The following is an 18,996-nucleotide window of genomic DNA, read 5'->3' on the forward strand; positions in this document are numbered from 1 at the left end:
GTATTTTGTACTCAGCGGCCAAAAGTTCTCATTTGCTGTTAAAATATTTGGGAGAAAGACTGTTTAAACATCATATCTCTCTAAAATGAAAGCTGTGGCCAACATGGATACATTTTGCCCTACTATCTCAGTTAGAGGCTTGTTTTGCACAGACTCTGTGTGGTAGGCAGAGCAATTAGTGTCCCGAGAAGCTGCAACCAAACCTAGTTTGACATTCTTGGTCTAAGCAGATTTGCAGATTCATGTTTATGTGCTTCTCTTGCTTTTTCATCTTTTTAGCAACAGCACTTGTTTTGGGTTTTGTTTTTTGTTTTTTTTACTGATTAGAAAATAATACATGTTAATTGTGGGAAACTTGTAAATGACTTTGAACTGTAAGGAAAAAACCCAGACCCACTGATAATGTAGGCATAATTGCTCTTTACTTAACATTTTGGCATTTCTTCCTTCTGTCTACCTAAAGTTGTTAGGTTTCATAGTTTTGTAATGATTCAAGATTGGAAATCATGCCTGCCTTCTCATTGGGGAAGGCAAAAATTTGGATGTAGGATCAAACAGTAGGCTCAGATTGATACTGAAATGAGCACATGGTGAGATTTATGGTTTCCCTCTCTCCTTTTTGGAGGAAGGAGATAAAAATAAATATATCACTTTCCTTTTCTGCATTGATAGGAAGATATAAAGTGAGTCTGAGGCCTTGTCTTCCCATCTGCAGTAAAGAAGAGTTCATGCTATTATGTAACAAATTTGGGAGTATGTAGAGAAGTACCCACTTTTTGTTAGTTTGGATGGTAGTTTCTGTACTCGGGACCCTGGATGTCAGAGAAAGTGAAGGGCTACCAGGTAAAGGTATGTATTTTATATAAAGAATTTTATGCATCATTCATACCAATAATCACTCACCCGTTTTCTTAAGATGAGAAGTAATTCTTCTGGATTGAGTAACTAAATTTACTAAGTGTTTAGACTTGGAGTCAAGGCAATTTAGAAGCTGTTTCTTATATTTTTGTTCATTTATTGGTTCATTTCCTGTTGCAATGGCTTTGAAGTCCTAACTGTGTGTGTGTAACCTGTGCTGCTTTCTCCACAGCTGACCCTTCATCGGAAAGCAAGGAAGATCAGTGGATGGGGGTCACCGTCCAGAGCCAAGGTCCAGGGGGCAAAGTTGTGGTAAGTGTGGAGAAGTGTCTCCATTCTACAATGTCTGAGTGCCTGTTGTGTGCCACTGCTGGGCTTACGGTATTGAACAAAACAGGGAGAGCTTCTGCTTGCATAGAGTATACATTCTAGAAAAGTGACTGCTTTAAATCAGGAATTGATGTCAAGAAGAAATGAAAGCATTATTTTTCCTGTGATTTCTGATCTATTTTGAAACAGCTCTACAATCTGCTTTTCTTTAGAACTTTCAGATTCAAAAAAACTTATTTAAAAACCTTTACCAATGTCCCTAAAACTCTAGATGGTCTTAAAACAAGAAGCAAAGCAAAACTAGAGATGCTTCACTTTGTTATACAGCAGAAACTAACACAACATTGCAAAGCAATTATACTCCAATAAAGATGTTAAAAACAAACAAACAAAAAAAACTAGGCACGCTTTTTGTCTCAGGAACTATGTAGCTATTATAGATGAGTTATAAAAAAAATATGGGAATGGTCATGGAAAGTAAGGATCAGATAATTTTAAACTCTTTTATTATATATTCTGAGCTTCTTCAAATAGAAGTGGTAACGAAGAAAAAAGGGTTTGTTAGATGGATTGTGCGAGGTGGCCTTGGAGGTGCCAGGCTGGATTATGATGATCTTTCTGTCTCTTTCAAAATCTGGTTGCTGTAACAAATTTATGTAGAATTTTGAGAAAAGTGAGAATTTTACCAAACACTGAATTTTTATATCTAAGGGGATGCATTATGGGAAATTGACTTGGACATTGTAAAGTGTTTTCAGCCTGTTATATGGAGGGTGGCCATGAATACCCTGTAAAATTAGAGATTATTTCATCTCTCCCAGCAGTGTAATTGTCTCTGCCTTTTAAAATAAATTTAATCTCAGAGTTTAGAGGATAAGTTAGTTAGTATTGATTATAAGGAAATAGTATAGGTAAAAGGAAAATGTCTTTGTTTTAGCAGTGTTAGCCTGATCCCTGTGAAAATATGTCCATGATTTCTCTCCTCTGGAGTATGAGTACTTATTTTTCACAAACATACTGATGTGAAGGTTTATATAGCCACTAAAAACCAATTAAACTGAGAAGATGAAATCGGGTGTTTCCCACTGTTTATGTGACAAGTAAATTTATAAATAAATTTGCCTGTGGATTACAGATTGGCATTCAGTATTTGGTTTGGAGCATTATTCTCAGGCTGAGGGCAAGACAGAAGCCCTGTGCTAGATAATGGTCTCCTTCTTGCAACTTTGGGGAGGAAGATTTGCTGGTTTTCAGATCCAATCTCAGGAGGAGGCCACATTTAACCTCCCACTTAGAATTAACCTCTTGATTATTGACAATTTCATCAATTTGTAATGAAAAACGTAAGGTTTGCTGACGTGTATGGGCTACTTTATTCCATCTGTTTGCAGACGTGTGCTCATCGATATGAAAAAAGGCAGCATGTTAATACAAATCAGGAATCCCGAGACATTTTTGGAAGGTGTTACGTCCTGAGTCAGAATCTCAGGATTGAAGATGATATGGATGGAGGAGACTGGAGTTTTTGTGATGGCCGATTAAGAGGTCATGAAAAATTTGGTTCTTGCCAGCAAGGTGTAGCAGCTACTTTTACTAAAGACTTTCGTTACATTGCGTTTGGAGCCCCAGGCACTTACAACTGGAAAGGTATGGCGTGTGTATTTATAGAAATAGAGATTAGAATTATTACATAATTGCTATTATATGCACCATGATTTAGTACATTTTAAATGAAAACAAAATGTGTTATAAGGCGCTTTTATGTTGTAGAAGTAGGGTAGGATAGCAAAGTATCTAAATTCTGATTTTTAAAAACAAATAATGTTCAAAATGTATGTTTTAAGAGATTTTTTTCTCTCTGCCAGCAGTTTACATTAATATAATTAACTTTCTTCTGTAAGAATATAATTAACATTAGTTTTTGCTGTTTTGTGTTTGCCTGTTTCATGAGGCTGAAAGTTTTAATTTTAAGGCAGGGATCTGAAAACTGAAAAAATTGAGTGGTGTCATGTACAAATAACATTGTATTAATACAGACATTTTTTTCATTATGTAAGGGTGTGTTTTGCTAATAAAGCAGTATAGTTAGAAGCGTAGATGTCAAATTAGGGAATTTTGAGATGATTTTGGATAACTTCTGGAAAGATTGTTTAATGGTATTGTTTAAATAATTTCGTGATATAGGTAAAAGGAGACACCGGGAGGGAGGGAGGGAGGGAGAAGAATGGCCTGCATTTTTTGCCTGGATGAACATGGTCAGTGATCCTGTAGTAAAAGTTCAACTTCTCTGAAGAAATTAAGCAGGTGTAGAAAAACCACTGTGTTATAAAGGACAATTAACCTTACTGTAATCCGTAGTGAAGAGAAATGCATCTGATCTGGAAATAAGACTTTTTTTTTGAGAAATTTATTAAAATAAATCCTGTGTTATAACATTTTCACTAGTCAGGAAAAACTTAGGAAAATTTTCCCTTTTTCCATTCAGAAATTTCCTATTAGAAATGATCCTTGAGAACACCTTGCTCGATAGCAACCTTTGGGAGGAATTTCCTTTGGCCTCCCCGGCCCCAACCGAAACTTCCACGTAACAGCATTTGTCAGGTTATCTTGACCTAATCGAAATAACACATGAATTTAGAAATTGTTTTATTTTAGCAAGAATAGAGGCCATACATAGTAAAACAAAACAATAAAAACACCCATCAATTATGTATGGTTTAATTTATGGGAAACATGTTTTATCTGCTTTATAAATTCTGACTTAAAATGTTACCAATTATAGTGGACTATGTGAGATCTTCTCTTTTCAATTATTAGCTGTGAAACTTTTTTAAAGCTTTTAAATCTTTGGTTAAAGTGATTGGAAGAAAAGATCAAACTACTAATCTTACTTTCACAGTATAGTAAAAAGATAAATTGATTTAGGATTATAGAAAATGTAAAATATATCAGGTTCATATAAGTTAAAAGTTTTTTGTAGGTTTAGTTAACTAAGTAAACATTCCACTTTTCCATCTAGTGTCATGGCATTATAAAGATAATTCATGAAAATGCATGGGCATCTTTTTTTATTACTAGAACAAATTTGTTTGATGTAAAAATCTACACGAACATGATTTTTAACTTTAATAACCTCAAAAGTCATCTTTCTTCTCCTTTTCTTCCTCCAGACGTTTCTTTCTGTGCTTAATGATAACACAAGGAATGTTTATTAGGAACCATCTATTTTATTTTGTTTCATCTTCATTTTTTTTTTTAACCATTTCATTCTTTTAGGGATTGTTCGCGTAGAGCAAAAGAATAACACTTTTTTTGACATGAGCATCTTTGAAGATGGGCCTTATGAAGTTGGTGGAGAGAGTAACCGTGATGAAAGTCTAGTTCCTGTTCCTGCTAACAGTTACTTAGGTAGGAACGAGAGTAGACGGCATGCCTGCCTCTCCAGATGCCTCTGTGTAACACCGCTGTCACAGGACCCTGGACTGCTAGGCTGAGAAGAGGCCAGGTTGGAGCCAGGGGACTGTGGCTGCATTTACTGGAATTTAAGCCTTGGTGATCCCAAGGTAACCTGACTGATGCTTGGGATCCTTCCCGTCTGACCTGAGCTTGCTCAAAGCAGGAGGAAACCTACCACTGTCTCCTAAAATCTTCTGTCCTCCCATGTGGAGGTCTGTTTCCTGAGCTAGTGTCGGCCTCTGTAACCTGAGGCAGGCTGTTCATGCATGGATGTTAGCACGAGGCTGAAATGCCTTCCCTCTCCCTTCAGTGCCTCTTTTTGGAGAGAGACTCTTTAAGAGCTGCATTTATGAAGTTACTCTTAAGTGGCAGGTCAAGACCTCCAGGTCCGTCCTCTGTGATTGCTGTTCTCCACGGGTTGGCCTTGCTCCTGGATTGGGGCCCTCTTGTCACAAAGCCCCTGGCGGGTGGCACGGGGGCTTTACAGCTGAGCCTAAGCAGGACTGCTAAGGCAGCTGTTGAGGACACCCAGATTGTGTCTAAGTGCCAATTCCTTAACTCCTAAGGCTTGTTTGCATTACTAATGGGTGTCCTAAATTATTCATGTGCATTATGGTAATTACACAAAGGCTTTTAAAAGCTTTAATTCTTGGTATGAGTTGACATAAAGAATAATTACTGTGCAATTCTTGGAAAAAATGTAAAAAATCTCCTAAACCTAAATAGTAACCTATTCTTTTTCAAAAATAGAGACGTACCCATATGCTAGAGATATTACTAGAACAATGGAAGGTTAAAAAAAAAGAGAAAAAATAGGTGTAGATCTAAAAATAATTCTAAACAAGGTATTAGTAAATGTATTCTTCAAAAATTTTTGTAATTACATAGATATGTATGAACAATAATGTTAATTAAAAAAAAAAAACCCTTCAGAAACTTCCCCACCCCCAAATTAAAAACTTGGTGTGAAGGCATAGAAGGGAGAAAAGTTATACTTATCACTTGTTAAGCACCTACCATGTGCTATAAATCACACACTATACTTACTACTTTATAGGTCTTATTTGATCTTCCCAACAATATAAAATAAGTATTATTGTCCCTCTGTTGCTGATGGGGAAAAAAAAACTTGTGCCTTAGGGACATTAATTTCCTAGTCTAAGGTCACACAATTAATAATCCCCTAGCCAAGGGAAGAAATTCTTATGAAAATGACTGGGGCAGGGTGGGAAGCAGCTGGGTGTGTGAATGTTGTTAGTGGCTTTGCAGGACAGGAAGGGAACACAAGGCCGAGTGGTTTGCAGTCTCAATTATTAAATAGGCTTTTGCAGGGTAAAATCCTTTCCAAGGTAAATATTATCAACAAACCAATATTTTATTTGAATAAATTTTAACAGACAACCCTTCAAATGGGTTATTTAGGAATTAGTTTATGATATTTCAATTTAAAGGCTTTGGTCAAGAAACCAACACTTTGGTCTGTAAGATAGATGCCCATGGATTTTATAAATTTAGTTTCTATTGGAACATTTGAAAATATTAAGCATTTTTTATTGAACGCATTTGCCACTTTTGGAATGGATTTCCTCAAAAATGGTTGCCTGGGGGGAAAAAGTGTCAAGTTTGTACTGTTACATTTTGGTTGTCCATGCTGTCTGTGCATCTGTCATTTCAAAAAAAATCAGTAGGTTTTAGGAATAAAATGATCTGCATGAGGTTTGGAAGCTGGCAAAGAGGGTGGCTTGCCAGATGCAGTGGTGGCCTCATCATCCAGCGAGCACGGCAGTAGCTGGCGTGCCTCTTACCGAGTATAATTGCTTTTTCTTCAATCTCTTCCGTCCCGTGCATGTGTACAGGCCTGCTGTTTTTGACCAGCATTTCCTATACAGATCCCGATCAGTTTGTTTATAAAACACAGCCTCCCAGGGAGCAGCCCGACACATCCCCTGATGTGATGATGAATAGCTACCTAGGTTTGTGACCTCTGAGATGACAAATAAATTGTCTTGGTCATGGTCATTTAAGAATTTTTTTTTGATCCATACAGAGCATAAATCTTTTTATTTTCTATTTCATTTCAAGTGAAGCACACATAAAAAGCATGCCGTGGTTGAGGCGCTGCAAACAGATGGCTTCCAGAGCTGGATTCAATTGTATCGCCCTCTTCTAAACTTGTAGCTCATCCTATTTTTTGACTCACTTCACAATTTGAGAACTGCAACAGTAGTGGTGAAGCTTTTTGTAAATAAAACCCAATAAAAAGGGTCAGCTTATAGTATTCTGCATCCGCCTCGCCTTTACATAGGAAGATTGGCTTAATTTGAATGATTTTGATATGGGCCTTTGTGTTTGCTTGCCATTTAACCTCAATATTGGTAATCTGACATCCTACCTGATGCTTTATGGTGAGGTGTTCTACCATTTTTCTGCCCTCTGAACAAGTATGTAATTGATACAGATGACAACTTGCTCACCTCTATTGTTTATACTAGGTTCTCAAACACTCCAGCTCATCAGTCATGGTTTTGTTTGCATGTTCGTGTCTGAGAACTGAGTTGACCCCAAATAGTGAAACGCTGTCTGTGGTATATTAATGTTGTTAGCATTCTTATTCTTGCCTGACGACCAAGGAGATTGAATACAGAAGTTACTAACTACTACATTATAGCAAAACCCTATAACATGCACTCAATTACATTATGTCAGGTTGTATCTCAGTATATAGTATGTAACTTTCCCATGATAATTTAGTATCTAGCTTGATCTCCTTTTACAGCAGTTTCAGTATTACAATGGGGTTCGAACTGATTCTTAAGATGCATGACTGCTTCATGATTCAAGTTACACAGATGCCAAATAGCATAGGTGCTTTTCTTTAAAAGTCTTAATACATTCCCATAGAAAGCAATGCAGTAGCCTACTACTTTGTACTTGTGTCAAATCTCTTGGCTCTGTGACTCTTATCGTAGATGTGATAGCTGGTGGGGGGGAGGGTCAGAAGGAGAGTGGTGGGAGTAACCAGTGTTATATACCTCCTGAAAAACAGAGTTGATATGTACTGTTTTGTTTTTCTAGGGTTTTCTTTGGACTCAGGGAAGGGTATTGTTTCCAAAGATGAGATCACTTTTGTATCTGGTGCTCCTAGAGCCAATCACAGTGGAGCTGTGGTTTTGCTTAAAATAAAGGAGAATACTACGCACCTTCTCCCTGAGCACATATTTGATGGGGAAGGGCTGGCTTCTTCATTTGGCTATGACGTAGCAGTGGTGGACCTTAACAAAGATGGGTAAGAGCCTCTTAGGTTATTTTATATTTGCAAAGAATTCATTGCCGCTCTGGCTTCTGTAGATCTTGAGAAGAAATATCCTTTCAGGTTAGTTGATGGAAAAAATATTTCTGCTGCCAGATGTTTACCATTCCATCACTCTTCATCACTTATATTTTGGCAGTAGGCGTCCATTACCCTCCCCAGCGGGTAGGATTACATTTTCAGTTTTCAGTTTTACTATGTGCTGGGATCATGGGTCCGTGAGAATTAAACTTTAACTCAAAAAAAAAAAAAAAAAAAAGACACCTATGAGGTTCTGTTCTGTGGTTTCTTGAGGGGCTGTTGGAGCATCCAGAATGTCCTGTTGAAAGTAGGGATTGGTGACAAAGTCAATACAAAGGTCCCTGTGGCTGGTGGTGCCAGTTTGGGTCTCGTAGAGAGTTGAAGGTGGAGGGGAGTGGAATCTTTACTGGGAGTCTGCGCACTATAGATGTAACTTGGGAACTGGCTTCAAGTTCTTACCCTTGATATTTTTCTTTGGGTGTTTATTAGAGGCTACCTTGGTTTTTTAAAAATACTTTAATTGATGATATATAAATTCCAGATTTGAGGTCCTTTTATCATATCTCTTAGTGTCCTTAATGCCTGGGCATGTGGGATTCTCCCTAAGCTCGCTGGTATTTTAGCCAATGGTTCACAGTTCTTCCCCTCATTATGTTTTCAGGTGGCAAGATATAGTTATTGGAGCCCCACAGTATTTTGACAGAAGTGGAGAAGTTGGAGGTGCAGCGTATGTCTACATTAACCAGCAAGGCAGATGGAATAATGTCAAGCCAATTCGTCTTAATGGAACCAAAGATTCTATGTTTGGCATTGCGGTCAAAAATATCGGTGATATTAATCAAGATGGCTACCCAGGTAGACAATGGATTATGAATTGGTCATGATTTATAGATTATTTGATTGTCTAAAATAGTGAGTGCTCATGGCATCTTATTTTAAAACATTGTATTGGAATGCTTTTAAAATTTAATGTTTGTTAAACTGTGGCGTTGTCAACAGATATTGCAGTTGGAGCACCCTACGATGGTAAGGGGAAGGTTTTTATCTATCACGGATCTGCGAACGGAATAAATACCAAACCAACACAGGTAACCAGATAACCTGGATTTCTACAATAAAGGTCTCAACAGTTTGCTTTCTAATAGAATGTTTAGGTTTATGTGAATTTTCACACTAATCATGTTTTATTTACAAGTCTACAATAGTATGAATTTTGTGTTTATAAAAAATGTATTATTAGAAGATAGCTTGTAAATAGATATAAATGCAATGACCTGGTTGTTTTAAATTGTAAAATTTCTTTGGTGAATTAGGAATCAAAGTAAGCCAAAGGAAAAGACTATTCTACCCTGACAGCATAAATAGATGGAAATGTGATATATTCCTTTTAGTAGCATACTAAATAGAGATGAAACTGGACAAACATAAGAGATGATTGTAATTGAATAGAATTCCGATACCAAAAACTAAAAATTGCTTTCGAGAAAAACAAGACATTTGGAGAGCAGGTAGAGAGATTTGGTTTGAAATACACTGATCCACTTAATATAGTACACAAGCTCATCAAAAATTGTCTCTTTTGTCTTTTGAGGTACAACATAAATCAGATAACTTTTATGAAATAAAATGTATGAAGTATTGGATCATATGTATACTTATGTATGATTTAGTTTTGACTTAATGTAATTTATAAGTAAACTTTTAATCTTCAGTTCAAAAGAGACTTATGTGCCTTTTTCAAAGCATGGATAAGAGGCTCATTTTGGTGGCCCAGTGTCCATTCTGATGCCCTGTTCCTTTCAGATTCTCGAGGGTAAATCACCTTTTTTTGGATATTCAATTGCCGGAAACATGGACCTTGATAGAAATTCCTACCCCGATGTTGCTGTTGGTTCCCTCTCAGATTCAGTAACTATTTTCAGGTGTGTAATCTCTGACTTAAAGCATGTTTGGTAATCTGCTTACACTAGAATTTTTTTACCTTTGAATTGAAATTTGTTAACAACTATACTTCAAAGGCAAAGGCTTGTATGAATTTTGAATATTCTTTTTCTCTTCAGAGTAGTGTAATGATGTAATAAAAACCTATTTTGTAAAGTCTTGCTGTAATTTTGAACTAATTTTTTTAAAAAGGTCAGAATTGGTGGAAAATTTTTACTTTTGAATATATTTCAAAAACCTTTATTTTCATAAAAACTGAAACAAAATTTGATAGTATAAAGAATATAAAGAAGGAAATAAATGTCCTATATTTCACCATCCATTATGAAACTCCAAAATTTTGGTTTATATCCTTCTAGTTTTTAATTTTCTGTGAATATACACATATGTTTAACAAAATTGAGATCATAATGTACATATTGTAACCTGCTTTTGTTGGTTTGTAACGTACAGTGGCCTTTTTCCATGACTGAGTTTATAATGCATAGTGGGCTATCTCCCTGTCATTGAATACTTTTCTGAAATGAAGTTAATGGCTGTCTGAGATATCCCATGGCCGGATCATAGTTTACTTAACTACTGCCATACTGTCATTGGACACATTTATGTTGCTTTCCAGGTTTGGTTGTTTGCTTCTATTATGATACACAAAGCTGTGGTAAACATCCTTAATTTTCTTTGTGTCCTGGATTATTTCCTTATGATAAATTCCTAAAAGTGAGTTGCTAAGTTGAAGGGCCATGTGTGTTTTAGGACATGTGATTCAGGTTCACAAGTGAAATGACCTCCAGAAAGGCTGCAACAGTGTGCCCATCAGCTGTGTCTGAGTCCCCTTATCCCAGCAATTCCATCACTGCTGGAAATCACCAGGAAAAATTGTTAAAAAAATTTTTTTTTATTATTTAAAAAGTAGCACATTCTTAAAAAAAAAAAAAAAAGGTTAATACAGAATTTCAGTTAAGTGCAAGTTCCCCAATATTCTCTTCTTCCACGAAACAGCTTTTAATAGTTTTGAGTCTCTCTCCAGTTCTAGGGTATCATCAAAAGGCCATACTATAACTGCTGTTTTCTCTTCTGGTTTTTAAAAATTAATCTCTTCAGTTGTTAATGCAGATACATCAATCTTACTCTTTCTAACAACTTAATATTATTCCATAATATGCATTTAATGAATCCTCAGTTGATGGAAGTTTTAGACAGTCTTTGACTTTTAGCTATTATAAACAGTGTGCTATATAGTATATTGTATGTATCTCTGGTAATGGATTTTTTTAAAGAAAAATTCCTAGAAATAGAATTGCTGGGATAAGGTTAGCACTTTTTGTATTAATACATATACCCAAAGAAAAGTTGTAGCAATTTATGCTCACAATAACAACCTACTAGAGGGCCCATTTTCTCACACCCATACCAACATTGAACAGGATGAATCTATTTAATTTTTGCCAGTGTGATATGTGATCTCATCTTTTGATTGAATTTGCATTTCTTTGCTCATTGGTGAGAGTGAACCATTTGGGTTTGTTTTTTTCTTAACTATTTGGCTTTATAGTCATTTTTATCTAAAGAATGTCTTTTAAAAAAATGGGCAGTGATGTACAATGAAACCCTAAAAGAAAAAAATCTGTGCCATATGTACACTTGGTGCCATATTGCCCTTTGTTCTTCCAGAAGGATGCAAGTGTAGATGTGGCCTCTATGTCTAAATAGAATCCTAAGCAAGACCCCTGGGGGTAAGAAAACGACACCAGGACACTTCTGAAGAGAACACTATATTAAAAAACTAGAATATGCTGTATGTTTATATACTGTAGTATAGAATACTGTAGAAAAATAGTTTTCTAGTTAAATGGCAAGATCTATGAAAGCCATTTTATATGAAAACTAAGAACCACAAGAGATGTTACAGATGACAAAAGTAGGAGATGTGAAAATAAGTGGAGAAAAATGTATCTGGGATATTAGGCCAAAGGAAAAAGTAAAAAAAAAAAAAAATTAACTGAATGAATGTGTGTTACTACCTTTCTATGCCTGTTTCTCTCTGTACATATAAGTGTTAGGTATTAACCTTAAAATAGTCAACATTTTTAAAAGGTGGAAGAGTATAGCATAACATTCAAGTATTTTAGCAAGTTTCCATCAAAAAGCAATTTGAACTTCTAGTTCTAGTTTGAGGTATAGACCGCAGGTGTCAAGAAGACTTGAATTCCTATAACAAAATTTGGTTACGACGTCTTTCCCAGCAGATAACCTGACTTTAGCCAATTTGCCTCTGTATGTAATTGATATTTTAATATCCTTACTTTCCTGTCCTCATAAGTAGGTTGACTATGAACCCTGTAAATGTGTTCCTTCATTCCTCATAGATAGTATGAAAGTAAATTTCAAAAGCCTTTGATAATAAGAAATAAGATTACTCCCTTATTTTACAAACAAGGAAAATGGAGGCCCAGGACTTGCTTGAACTTTTAAGGCTGGATCCTGTGAGAACAGGGCGTGGTACCTAAATCTTCCCAACTTCAGTCCCTGGGCATTTCTCCCCACTAAATTATACTAGTACTTCAGGGTACTTAATAAATAAATGCTAATTAAACATGAGACAGCTGAGCCATAAGATTTGCTTTATGTGTTAAAACATTTTTTATGATTCATATATAATGTGCACTCAAAATTGTGTGTGTATGTTGTGTGTTTAAAAACAGAAATAAAAATAGGATTTAGGCAGAAGTATGTGTTAAAATATTTCCTTTTGAAATTTATGCCGCACTAAAGCCTTAATACTATTGTATGTAAAACACTCTAGCATCTGTAGCAACTGGTTTTAAAATATTTGTGAATTTTTGCCTTTTAAATATGCTCTCAAAACTTTAAGAACATATCTACAGGCGTACTTCGTTTTATCGTACTTTGCTTTATTGTGCTTCACAGATACAGGGTTCTTGGTTATTTTTTTAACAAATTGAAGGTTTGTGGTGAGGTGCCATTTTTCTAATATCATTTGTTCACTTCATGTCTCTGTGTCACAATTTGGTAATTCTTGCAACATTTTAAACTTTTTCATTATTATTATTTTCATTATGGTCGATCTTTGATATTATTGCTATGACTTCCTGAGGACCCAGATGCTGGTTAGCATTTTTTTTTTTTTAGCAATAAAGGGTTTTTTTTTTCTTTTTTTTTTTTTCCTTTTCTTTCTTTTTCTACAAACCCTTGTGTCGAGGGCTGACTTTGAATAGATCGCAGCGAGGGAGCTGCTCTGCTAATAAAGTATTTTTTAATTAAGGCATGTACATTGTTTTTTTAAGACATCATGCCATTGCAACTTAATAAACTACAGTATAGTATAAACATAACTTTTATATGCACTAGGAAACCAAAAAATTCAAGTGACTCCTTTATTGCAGTCCTTTTGCTTTGTTGCCATGGTCTGGAACCAAACCTGTAGTATCTCCGAAGTATGCTTGTAGTTAGGATCTTAGAAATCAGTAGCTGTCTAAATGTAAAATAACAATAGAAAGGTAGAGAGTTAAGATAAAGGGAAATGAAGAAACAAAATGTAGGCAACATTTGCCCTTTAATTGGCTCCTGGCTTCTCCAGGATGGTACTCAAAACCTCTCTGGCCTACTGATAGAGGGATTCCAGAAGTAGCTGTTTGGAATTTGGATACATTTTCTTGTCGAAACACTGTTCTCCAGAATGGCTGGGTTTACCACAAACCCACTAAAGTCAGGGTGGCTGAGTCCCTGTGGTAGTGGAACAATAGAACCTGCTCTGAGTCCGTGCTGGAGAGCGACGGAGCAGAGTGGTACGCTGTCTCCCCAGCCACCATACACTTGTACTTCCCTGCCTCTGGGGCAGGGGTTAAGCCACAGGCCCTTGGTGACCCCTTGGCTGTGGGAAGTCGGGAAGAATATGTAAGGGAGGAAGATGATGTTTTTACATGGTGAGAAGGGCTAACGTTGTGGGACTCAGCTTCTTGTGTGCTTGTGAGGTTGGGTTAGGCAGAGCAGAGAGGGGAAAGGATAAAGGATTCAAGGTTTTGCTTATAGAGATATTGTGCGGGTAGAAAAGTTGTAGTCAGTACTGGCAGCAGGTGGACAAAAGCTTAAGGTTGGGGGTGGGAGATTCCGAGGGAGGATAGGAAGGGCAAATGTTTGTAAGATGGGGACCCGTAAGTTCAGGATTTGCCTGGCTTACTAAAATTCACATGTGTGTAGAAATCCTGACAGCGAGCACCCCAGGTGTTAGGTGTATGTTGGTGTAATCTTTCTTGGGCAAGATTACTCAGAATTAAAAATGCATGTGTTCTTTGACTCAGAAATTCTGCCTAGGAGTTTATCCTACAGATAAATAGATGTATGTATTTAGGACACATACATGTGCATGGATGTATATGCAAGGATGTTTGTCAGAGCAGAAAGCCTTAAAAAAATTATCAATGTCTACTGATTAAGGACTGGTTAAATAAATGATGTTATGTTGACACATGCAACACCACCAGCTGGTTTGTGTGTATAGATATGAGAAGACCTCTGAAATGTTAGTGCATGAGAAGAAGTAGCATGCAGAGCGATAAGCATGAAAAGCTCCCACTTAAAAAATAGATGCATGTTCTTATATTTAATTTTAGATAATATTTTTAACTGAAACAGACTGATATGTCTGGAAGGACATGCAAGTCTCCTTAGGGGTTTAGGTGGGGACGAGACATATTTGCCTGAAAACTCTGGAACTTTTACATGTTGCCCATATTATTCTTTCAGTTTAAAAAACTCTAAAATTGTTAAAACAGTCTATAACTTTAAATAAATCATATTTAAGCATTTTTATAAATATCGTGTAAACAGGTTTTAAATGATCTCTGTTAAAAGTTGTTTTCTTTAGCAGTGTGGGAGCAGAAATCACATTGGGGAACATTTTTTTTTCCTGTGTTTTTTAAGATGCCACATCTGAGGGTGCCTATCTAGTATGTGAGTTCATCTTACCTCCAAGTAGCAAAAGGCTGAGCTTGTTTTTTCACTCCTTTGTCTTCAGATCCCGGCCTGTGATTAATATTCAGCAAACCGTCACAGTTACACCTAACAGAATTGATCTCCATCAGAAAATGCCCTGCGGGGCGCCTAGCGGGATATGGTGAGCGTCTGCGCTGTGTCCACTCTTCCCCCAGTGTCACGTCTCTGCTTCATGATGGCCCTGTGACCCTGAGGAGCCACAGGGAAGATTAAGAGAAATGGGCAAAGGGAAGAGGAATCTGTCAAGTGAATATATAACATTTTACTCATCAGTCGTCACTGGGGGGATTTCAGGGTTGGGGAATGTGTTGGGATTTTTTTCTAGGGCAATAACGCATCTCTTAAGAAATATGTGTTTGATTTTATACAGCCTGAAGGTTAAGGCCTGTTTTGAATATACTGCCAAACCCACTGGTTACAATCCTTCAATAAGTAAGTACCCGGTACTTTTAAAATTATATCTTTTCTGTCTGCCAGGTTGAAAGTTGCATAAATAATAGAAGAATAAAAAACTGTACTGGCCAGAATGGATCCATAAATTCTGGTTTAAAGAACTAAGTCTATCTGTTGTCTCCTCTTTAATCAGGAGGGTGAAGCCCAAGGGGAAAACTGCATTTGGTCCCCATTTGAAGTTTCCAGAGCAGATGGTGTAGGACAGAATGAATGCCTTGGAAAAGTACTCATTTGCTTGCACAGCCGTTTCCTCCATTTCTGTCTTTGAAAAGCAGTGTGGAAAATTGGTTTTGTACTTGTGAGGTGGCGGGGGTGCTAGCTGTAGAAGAGTGACCGCAGGAGCCCGCGTCCTGCTCTAATAATTGCCAGTTTATAGTCTCTTTGCTGCCCGGTCCCCTCCCAGAGGCCTCCGTGACCCAGAACACCCAAGCTGTGTCCCCGAGGGTGGGCCCTGGGGGGACCTGAAGGCTGGCCTTGACAACTCAGAGACTTGGGCTCTGCTTCTGGTTCCAGCACCGATGCTGACTGACCCTTCAACACAGAGCAAGTCCCTTAACGTTTGAATTTTTATTTTCCTATCAGTTAAAAAAAAAATGCTGGGCTTCCCTGGTGGCGCAGTGGTTTAGAGTCCGCCTGCCGACGCAGGGGACACAGGTTTGCGCCCCGGTCCGGGAAGATCCCACATGCCGCGGAGCATCTGGGCCCGTGGGCCATGGCCGCTGAGCCTGCGCATCCGGAGCCTGTGCTCCGCAACGGGAGAGGCCCCAACAGTGAGAGGCCCGCGTACCGCAAAAAAAAGAAAAAAAAATTCTTCTGATAGGAATTACTACATAGGATTGTGGTGGAGAGCAAATGAGATAAGGTGGGGAAAGCAGGTTGTCATTTATAAGGTCTAGTCCGGTTCCTTTCTTTATAACCCGAATAGGAGTTTTGCCACAGAGTTTGCCAAATTTTTAACAATACTCTCACAGTAGTGATGATCACCAAGACCTTGTCTGGTATGTTTTAGTAGCAGCTGTACCTCTTCAGGAGTAAGCCAGAGTGAAGTTGGGGGCCTAGGAATTTAAAGAAAATCTTTTCCCCAAAGAGGAAGTACAGAGTGAGGGTGATTTCCTTCCTGGGTCGGCCGTGGTCCCAGCAGCTTGGTATTCTAGTGCAGCAATTTCCCCAGGAGAAGCTTTCTGGAAGGACAGGGTAGTCTATTCTCATGGCTTTCAGTTTTTACTCTACCTTGAGATGGAGTGAGTTCTCTTAGGGTTTGTTCGTGTTACCTAAAATATTACTTTCTTTTCTTTATTAAAAAATGTCCCTTTATAACACCCCAGAATTGGACAACTAAGTCTGCTTTCACCCAATCCATGCTGTCATAGGCTTACTTGGCCTTCAGCTTACCAGATTTTAAACTGTCCTCAGGTGGTTTCTTCATCTCTTTGACCTTTTTAGGCCCCTTCTTCTGGGCCACCTCCTGCTGTACGGTCTCCCCACAGGATCTGTGGACCTTGCATGGAGTGTGCACGGTATGCGTGTATTAGGACTTTCTACACCAGAGGAGCTGTGGCCTTTCACTTTACTTTTGATGTAGCCGGTATTTTATTGAGTACAGAAAATAGTTTTTTGTGTGGCTTTCAGTGACGACATATTTCATGATTTCTCACAATCTGTCATCCTCTCAGTGTAGTTTGTGTTGTTTTTACCCAAATACAGTGCCTTACCCTTGCTGGCTTGGGTGACGGGCCTTTTACCATTATGTTTGGAAGTAGCCTAGAGAGACCAGGAGAAACAGTGATTCTTTGACTGGGCAAGGAGAGGAAATGGAGACACGTTTTTATTCTATTGGTCATGTTCTCAAACCACTCTGTTTGCCTATAGATGTGAAATCTCACCAGAACACTCCGTGTCTTCCCCCAGATCAATCATTTATACAAAATAAATTACAAACTTTCTTCTAGCTTTAATGCTGCACTTGATGCCATGTAAATTGATTTTATATTATATAACTACTCCATTAACCAAGTGTTTATGGGTGGCCTACTATAGACAGAACTTTTTTTTTTCTGAAGCCATTGAGAGAAAACCTGTTTTCATTGCCTTTGCTTCCACGGTATTGGGAAATTCTGAATCAAATAAAGCAGAACTTGCACAAAGCTGCAGAAGTTAATACCTCTAAAATCTGTGTTCCCAGTGTCAGAGAGTGTGAGCTTATTGTTTGACTAGGCTGTTTTAACTCAGCAGTCCTCAGATGTGGTTGGTGTTCCATACGTACAGATATTTATAATTGAACCTTAATGACTATTCTACTTGGCTTGCCCCTCAAAAGGTCAGCAAAGGTGGCCGGCAGGGATTTTAAGATGATGTGAACTGTCTGGAGGGTCAGAAGAGGTTAGAGTGGGTTTGGTAGATAAACGGTTTTAATGCACCCACACCCTCCCCTGCTTTTGCTGTGAGGGGCACTCAGCATGTGAGCCTTCGTCTGGTTCATTGTGAAGTTAGCAGGTCACTGATAAATGGATGATGTCAAGGTTCACAGAGGGCCTAAAATGGAGGCACATTCCATTTGGCAGCCGTGACATTTAAGAATTCTTTAGATGGACACAGAAATTACTATTGAAACTGTCATTTCTAAATTTTGGCCTTCCATATTGGAACAGCTATTGTTTCAGCATAAGGATAACGTCACATTGTGTGTGTGCAAATGTGCATTGGCTGTATGTTGGCGTGTATGCTTCTGTTCATCTATTCTACCAATTATATTTATGTCAGGTGTTGTGCTGTTGCCAGGCAGTACAGTGGCAAACCGACTGAGGTGATCCCTGGCACGGCTTTGCCTGGGAAGATGGTCAGGCAGTCACAGCTCAGCAGGCTAAGTGTGGTTATGAGAGGAATACTGTCGGACCCCCAGGAGGGGCGAGGAGAGGCTTCCTAGAGGAAGCGATGTCCACGCTGAGATCTGAAGGAGGAGTAGGGTGAGTCAGCCAGTGACGGGGAGTCAAAAAGTAGGGGGTGGTGCAGCCTGCAGAAGGGGGAGAGTGACTTGTGCAGAGGCCTAGGGGAAGTGGGAACCTGCATGTCTAAGAGGCTTTGTAAGGCAGTCATCTTGTGTGTTTGTGACAGAGACTTTAGGAGTTGCCTCCATCCCTCACTGTAGGACCCTGGGCCAGCCACCTAGCTCTGTGGGCCTCCAGTTCTTCATGTGTAAGAAGAGGGAATTAAAATAGAGGCTCTTAAAAAGGTCTCTTCCAAACTCTAATGTGAATATTAGAACATGGGTTATTCATTTTCTGTATTTTCTGGAGCAGATTTTTTTCCTTGAAGCTACCTGCTCTGGCCCTGTACACACTGGGTCACTTCCTCTTCTGATGGTTAGTGAGTGATTTAATAAATGTAAGTCATTTAAGTATTGGCCCATAAAGAAACATAGTTAGAGTTAGCAGTTACATATAGCGAACTGGCAAAGAATGCATTCTGAAGTCAAGAAATGAGATTTTGATCATCCAAATCCTAGCTTGTCTCCAAGCTCTGTTAGTGTAGGTAATCACAAGCAAGATGTGCCTTCTGGGGCTTTGGAAGTGGAAACTTTGGTTGTCGGAGTTTTATTAGCTGACAAACGGGCCCTC

General features: G+C 38.2%; 1 protein-coding gene across 2 annotated transcripts in view; it reads left to right on the forward strand.

The window, feature by feature from the left end:
* ITGA6 (integrin subunit alpha 6) overlaps positions 1 to 18,996 on the forward strand; it is a 78,010-nt gene that overhangs the window by 38,135 nt on the left and 20,879 nt on the right. For both annotated transcript variants that reach the window (XM_060106030.1, XM_060106029.1), the window contains exons 3-11: positions 1,091 to 1,170; positions 2,580 to 2,835; positions 4,465 to 4,596; positions 7,720 to 7,930; positions 8,637 to 8,830; positions 8,975 to 9,063; positions 9,779 to 9,897; positions 14,952 to 15,050; positions 15,300 to 15,361. In XM_060106030.1, coding sequence (XP_059962013.1) covers positions 1,091 to 1,170; positions 2,580 to 2,835; positions 4,465 to 4,596; positions 7,720 to 7,930; positions 8,637 to 8,830; positions 8,975 to 9,063; positions 9,779 to 9,897; positions 14,952 to 15,050; positions 15,300 to 15,361 — 1,242 coding nt within the window. The remainder of the gene's footprint in view (positions 1 to 1,090; positions 1,171 to 2,579; positions 2,836 to 4,464; positions 4,597 to 7,719; positions 7,931 to 8,636; positions 8,831 to 8,974; positions 9,064 to 9,778; positions 9,898 to 14,951; positions 15,051 to 15,299; positions 15,362 to 18,996) is intronic.

The sequence above is a fragment of the Mesoplodon densirostris genome, chromosome 8 (genome assembly GCF_025265405.1).
Source record: "Mesoplodon densirostris isolate mMesDen1 chromosome 8, mMesDen1 primary haplotype, whole genome shotgun sequence".
Taxonomy (NCBI): Eukaryota; Metazoa; Chordata; class Mammalia; order Artiodactyla; family Ziphiidae; genus Mesoplodon; species Mesoplodon densirostris.